The 6873-nt window shown below is 31.9% G+C and overlaps 2 protein-coding genes across 2 annotated transcripts in view; one reads left to right on the forward strand and one right to left on the reverse strand.

Annotated features, from left to right (window-relative positions):
* LOC104788890 (serine/threonine-protein phosphatase 6 regulatory ankyrin repeat subunit A-like) lies at window positions 2497-3582 on the reverse strand. Its single transcript, XM_010514661.1, has 3 exons — window positions 3130-3582; window positions 2687-2934; window positions 2497-2578 (listed from the first exon to the last, which is right to left on the reverse strand). The coding sequence occupies exons 1-3, from the start codon at window positions 3580-3582 to the stop codon at window positions 2497-2499; spliced, it is 783 nt and encodes a 260-aa protein (XP_010512963.1).
* The window catches only part of LOC104785505 (elongation factor 1-alpha 1), a 2823-nt gene continuing 982 nt past the window's right edge, over window positions 5033-6873 (forward strand). The window contains exons 1-3 of the mRNA XM_019245702.1: window positions 5033-5093; window positions 5677-6163; window positions 6269-6738. Coding sequence (XP_019101247.1) covers window positions 5702-6163; window positions 6269-6738 — 932 coding nt within the window. The 5' untranslated portion in view covers window positions 5033-5093; window positions 5677-5701. The remainder of the gene's footprint in view (window positions 5094-5676; window positions 6164-6268; window positions 6739-6873) is intronic.

Genomic DNA, 6873 nt, shown 5'->3' on the forward strand with positions numbered 1-6873 from the left:
CTATTAAGTTGATATCATTTGATTTACAATTTTCAAAGTTAGAATGTACCAAAAGTTTTGAATATTTGTTTGCAAAATACTCTTAGTTTTTAATCTTGTTGAAATTGGGAGTTTGTATAGATATTTGCATAAATTAGATATGAATTGACCAATTTTGATTCAAATCGACTTAGTTTGGTCCAATATTCAGTTTTTATGCACACAATCATTAATTCATTTATTTATACATTAATAAATTTACTATTAAGTTGATATCATTTGATTTACAATTTTCAAAGTTAGAATGTACCTATTGTTTTGAATTTTTGTTTGCAAAATATTCTTAGTTTTTAATCTTGTTGAAATTGGGAGTTTGTATAGATATTTGCATAAATTAGATATGAATTGACCTTTGACCAAAAACAAAAAAAAAGATATGAATTGACCAATTTTGATTCAATTCAACTTAGTTTGGTCAATATTCAGTTTTTATGCATACAATCATTAATTCCTTTCCTTATACCTTAATAAATTTACTATTAAGTTGATATCATTTGATTTACAATTTTTTAAGTTAGAATGTACCAACATTTTTAAATTTTTGTTTGCAAAATACTCTTAATTTTTAATCTTGATGAAATTGAGAGTTTGTATATATATATTTGCATAAATTAGATATGAATTGACCAATTTTGATTCAAATCGATTTAGTTTGGTCTAATATTCAGTTTTTATACACACAATCATTAATTCCTTTCCTATTACCTTATTAAATTTACTATTAAGTTGATATCATTTAATTTACAAATTTCAAAGTTAGAATGTACTAACAGTTTTGAATTTTTGTTTGCAAAATACTTTTAGTTTTTAATCTTGTTGAAATTGGAAGTTTGTATTTGCATAAAATAGATATGGGTTGACCAATTTTCAATTCAAATCGGTTTAGTTTGGTTCAATTCAAGTTTTTTATGCGTACAATCCTTAATTCATTTCCTTATACATTAATAAATTGGTTTAGTTTGGTTTACCTTGCTAATTTTTTTTTTTTGTCCCCTTGCTAAAATTTTGTTGATGTGTGAAATTTTGAGGTATATTATAGTCATGTAAAATAGTACATATTTATGACAGAAAGATCTATAATCTTGATTGCAATAATTATAAATAGATACCAAGTGTACTATAGTAACTAAAAGTCAAAAACCAAATTCAAAATTCCATGGACGTGATTGCCCAAGTTCATTCGTCAGAAATATCCAAAGCTTAATATGGACGTAGAAACTTGGTACAGTAAAAACTCTATAATTTAAGATTCTTTAAATTAATAAACACTATAAATTAATAAATTTTGCTAGTCCCAAGTCGGGCCAATGTAAAAAACAGCAATATTCGATAAGATATTAAGATAATATTTTTTTTGAAATCCTTAGGTAAAATATGGTCTCAATAATATCATAAATTAATAATCATGTAAATTTACATATATATATATACTGATATAATAAAGTATGTTTATTTTAAACCTCATATTTATATTATAATTATTATGTTGTATTTTCAAACTATAATAATATAAAATATTCTATAACATTTCATAAAAATAGCTAAAACGTTTTAAAGTTTTCAATTTCTAAATATTCATCATTTACATTTTGATAGTTTGATAGGCTATTAAAATACAACAATTGATATTCTTAAAATAAATTTGAATTTAAGTATGTCATTTTTATAAGTGAATTTGTCTATAGTATTTGTAATTTAGTTTCATTAATATTTCTAAATATTTCAATTTCAATTCAAATACTATAAAAATTACAATATCCAATATTCTAATCTTATTTTGTTAAAATTGTCTCAATTCATAATTTTAAAAAATTTAAACAGTTAAAAATATATTTCTAAATTAATAATTATTAATTTACATTATAAAATAATAATTATTAATTTATAGATAAATTAATATGACTATAAATTAATAAAACCTTTTGGTCCGACCATTATTAATGTATAGATGTTTTACTGTATATTAAATATTAACCTTTAAGGCTTCACGCATGCATATGAAGGCCTTCGCCAACTACCACAAGTGAGCAGGAAGACAGCACTACACCAAAACTAAAAACTATGTTATGTTCTACTTCTCTAAAAACTATGTTATGTTTTTTTCATATAGTACTTATATATATATATATGCATGTGTGACATTAGTTTTACATTTTTGCAAACCCATTAGCTTTACATTTTTCCAAACACATCGGTAACATTTGGTAAGTTTACATTTTGTCACTAAGGAGCATATGATGTTTTATTAATTGTTTGTCACGTCGTAATTAAGATTCTTTCTAAACTACTCCAAAGACTAAAATTATTGTGATATTTTACTACTAGTAAAACTATCCTTTTTGAGATATGTATTTCATTATTTGTATGTGATTATTTATAACAGTGTTAATGCATCTGAATAATCAAATATGGACCGGTCCTTTGATTAACCAAATTGAGGCCAAAGACACAACGCCTTCACTTACGGAGGTTCATGAAAGGCTTCTTAATCACGAAGGTAAACTCTTTGCCATGGCTGCTGCTACTCCAGTCCCAATCACTGCAAACGTTGTCACTCATCGCCACAACAACAACCAATAGAGTCTCGCGCTTTTCAAGTGTGGAGTTAGAGGTGTGGAGTTAGTAATCTCGTAGTCTAGCTAGATACCTCTTTATCATTCGTAAAGGGTTTCTACTAGGGTCAATTGGTTTAAGGTTTTTACGTTTTTCAATTGCGTTCCTTGCTTCAGCTGTCTGAAAGATTTGAACAATCCTGTGCATTTCAGAAACACTTCCTCCTTCAGTTTCAATAAGCACGTCGAGGACATCCTTTGGTGTTAACCAGCTTCTGTTTTGTTTGTTTACATCTACCGATCCGTATATTATTGCTTCATCACCTATCAACATCTCCACAATCTGTAGACAACAATAATATTGAAATACTTAGCAGTGAGTCGAGTGACGTACGTTTATGCATATTCATGTCAAAGTTAACAAACTTACATCTCACAATTTTTAACTATGGTATATATTCGTTTTATATACATATACTACTAGCTAGATAAAAGTTTGGTTAGGTTTGTAAGTGATGAGTAAAGAAGAAGAAACTACTTGCCTGAAGCTGTTTCCCAAGTGTTGAAGATGCAAGATTGTATTGCCTTCTCGATTTTCCTGGTTAACGATCCCCCACGATGTGTTACGGTTATTGATCTCTTGCAACAACAACTCTGTAACTTCCACTTGAAACATGAAGAGGGGTCTCAAGAAAAGCCCTTTGTTCGTCGAGAGATTCAGGGAAAGAGGAAACCAGCTCTTTATTCTTCCTCTCTGCGCTGCGCTGTGAAGAGGAATCAAACCGTCTTTGTCCTTCAAGAAGCAGACATCACGTTTCTGGCCAACACTTAGGAGAACTCTCACAAGTTCTAATTTCCCTGAGGCTGAAGCAATATGAAGAGGGCTGAACCCTTGTAGGTTCGGCTCAGAGTCGGCGCTACGTTTCCGTAGACCACATGAAATTAATGCGTCTCTTTTTATGTCAATTTCTATTAACTTTTTTACATACATATACTCAAACTATACATACAAGGTCAAGTTCCCTTTTCACCAAAACCATAGTATATATGTTTTGATGCATATATTACATGAACTTACGTGTCCGGCATTTGTAACAAGAGGGGTTTAATAATTACATAAGAATACGTACTAACTAATTTTGAATTCAAAATGATCAATGAATCTTAACGTAGTTTTTTGTTATTGATCCAAGTATGATGGTCTAAGTCGGATATAGTGTTGATCACTGGCGTAAAATAACAGTTTCGAAGAAGCGTGTTAAAATATAAAAATCTCTAGTATAGAAAAAAGGTTCTCCATATATGTCTCTTACAAGAACTAAAGGGCTTCTTTTTTTTTTTTTGATCAAAAAACTAAAGGGCTTCTGTGAATAAAATATCTAAACAAAACCAAATGACCGGAATAATACCACGTAAATTATTCATTAGTCTTAAAACATAGTGTTATTTATATATACATTTTTGAAGTACATTTTGGGTTCTACTTATTTAGTTTTGCTTATTTAAATTTTTATTTATAAAATTGATCTCTACATATTTGCACAAAATCAAACTTTAAATGTGGAAAATCAAATTCAATTACACTAATAATATACTTAAAATATCGAAAAAGTTAATTATTTACTAAATTATCTCTATGCATTTGATTTGTTTTATGTATTGTCTCCAAAATGTGTTTATGGTTATTGGAAGCTAGATTTCACCATCGAGTAGCAACATCACTACTATCACAATAATGATAATAATTTTTATGTATATTTTGTCATCTTTGCTAAATACTCTTTAATTATTTTTTTATCTATGTTACCAATTCCAGTATTTGATTTCATGATATCATATGTTTTTATGTATTTCATAATGCTATATATATATTCTCATGTATTGTTATTTAACATCCAAAAGTAATGTTGGTTTTGCTATAAATTTTAATCATACTTCTTAATTCAAATTAATAATCCGAGTTAATATTGTAAAATAAAAAAGCATTTGTATTTCCTTTAAAATATATGTTTCATTAAATCAATGTACCTTATTATTTAAAAATTAAAAGAAATTGATGCTTATTACTTAAGTTTTATTATAAACATATTTTTACATCTATTAAGTATTTATATATGGGTTTACATAAATTTACAAAAGAAAGTCAATAATCTTAAAATTAACAATCAAAATACAGTTATATAATCTTAAATACTAAACAAAATAAACAAAATTGATAAATATAACTTAAGTTAAAAAATTAATAATCAAACATAAAAGGCGATTTAAGAGGGAGGGAAGGGGCAAGAGAACCCAAAGTTGTGGGCTGCTTGTAGAGTGCATCAATTTAAATTTTCAAAGCAAGGCCCAAGAGAATAGTCGGCGGATGAGGGGCATAATCGTAATTGCAAAATAATGATAAAATTATTATTTATGTTAAACCCTAAAGTTTCAATGGAATCCAGAGATCATTCTTATTCAACCCTAGCCGCTGCACACTCCAATCCTTGCGACATCTTTGAGGTAAGCGTCTTCCAACGATCTGTTTCTTTCTCTTTTGCTTACCTTTGCTGAGACGTTTTCGATCCTTGTCGTTCGTTTTCCATGTTGTTACCCTCTTCTCTCAGTTTGATTCTTCTTCTTTACCTGTATCTCTCTTATGGTTCGATGCTTTTTTGTTCGTTTGTAGATCGTTTTTTGAGTATCTCGTCTTTGATATATAGTTTATCGATTTCTTGATCATCGGATTGATCTGGTTCTGAGATTTTTAATATTATTCGAATTGGATCTGAGTGAAACTATATAGTTAGGATGTATGTGATTATCGATTTGTCTTGTGATTGGCTTAACAATTGTATTGTTCCTTGTTGATAATCAAAGTTGTGAGAACTCTCGGATTTGTTTATGTAGAGTTCCTTGAATGAATTTAAGCTCGCTTAGCTCAGCGGTTAGAGCACCACATCATATTTTTTGGTGTGGTAGAGATCGGTTCGACTCCGATAGCAGCTTCTTACTTACTGTGATTGTTTGTATTTCCATATTCATTATTTTATAATGTCTACTGTGTTGATTGACTCAATAATAATATGATTTGATCTTTCTGCAGATTCTTTTTTTTTTGACGAGCAGCCATGGGTAAAGAGAAGTTTCACATCAACATTGTGGTTATTGGCCACGTCGATTCTGGTAAATCCACCACTACTGGTCACTTGATCTACAAGTTGGGTGGTATTGACAAGCGTGTCATTGAGAGGTTCGAGAAGGAGGCTGCTGAGATGAACAAGCGTTCCTTCAAGTACGCATGGGTCTTGGACAAACTTAAGGCCGAGAGAGAGCGTGGTATCACCATTGACATTGCCCTGTGGAAGTTTGAGACCACCAAGTACTACTGCACAGTCATTGATGCTCCTGGTCACCGTGATTTCATCAAGAACATGATTACTGGTACCTCCCAGGCTGATTGTGCTGTCCTTATCATTGACTCCACCACTGGAGGTTTTGAGGCTGGTATCTCCAAGGATGGTCAGACCCGTGAGCACGCTCTCCTTGCTTTCACCCTTGGTGTCAAGCAGATGATCTGCTGTTGTAACAAGGTAATCAAAATCTTCTTTTAATATCTCTAGTGTGGTAATTTCTTGTTTCTCTGGTTGTGTTCTGTCTCACTAACTGTTGTTATATCTCTTCATGTTTGTTTGTAGATGGATGCCACAACCCCCAAGTACTCCAAGGCTAGGTACGATGAAATCATCAAGGAGGTGTCTTCCTACCTGAAGAAGGTTGGGTACAACCCTGACAAAATCCCGTTTGTGCCCATCTCTGGATTCGAGGGTGACAACATGATTGAGAGGTCCACCAACCTTGACTGGTACAAGGGACCAACTCTCCTTGAGGCTCTTGACCAGATCAACGAGCCCAAGAGGCCATCAGACAAGCCCCTTCGTCTCCCACTTCAGGATGTCTACAAGATTGGTGGTATTGGAACGGTGCCAGTGGGACGTGTTGAGACTGGTTTGATCAAGCCCGGTATGGTTGTGACCTTTGCCCCCACAGGGTTGACCACTGAGGTCAAGTCTGTTGAGATGCACCACGAGTCTCTTCTTGAGGCGCTTCCTGGTGACAATGTTGGGTTCAACGTTAAGAATGTTGCTGTGAAGGATCTTAAGAGAGGGTATGTGGCCTCCAACTCCAAGGATGACCCTGCCAAGGGAGCAGCCAACTTCACCTCCCAGGTTATCATCATGAACCACCCTGGACAGATTGGTAACGGTTACGCCCCAGTCCTCGATTGCCACACCTCTCACAT

This window comes from Camelina sativa, chromosome 5, assembly GCF_000633955.1.
Source record: "Camelina sativa cultivar DH55 chromosome 5, Cs, whole genome shotgun sequence".
Taxonomy (NCBI): domain Eukaryota; kingdom Viridiplantae; phylum Streptophyta; class Magnoliopsida; order Brassicales; family Brassicaceae; genus Camelina; species Camelina sativa.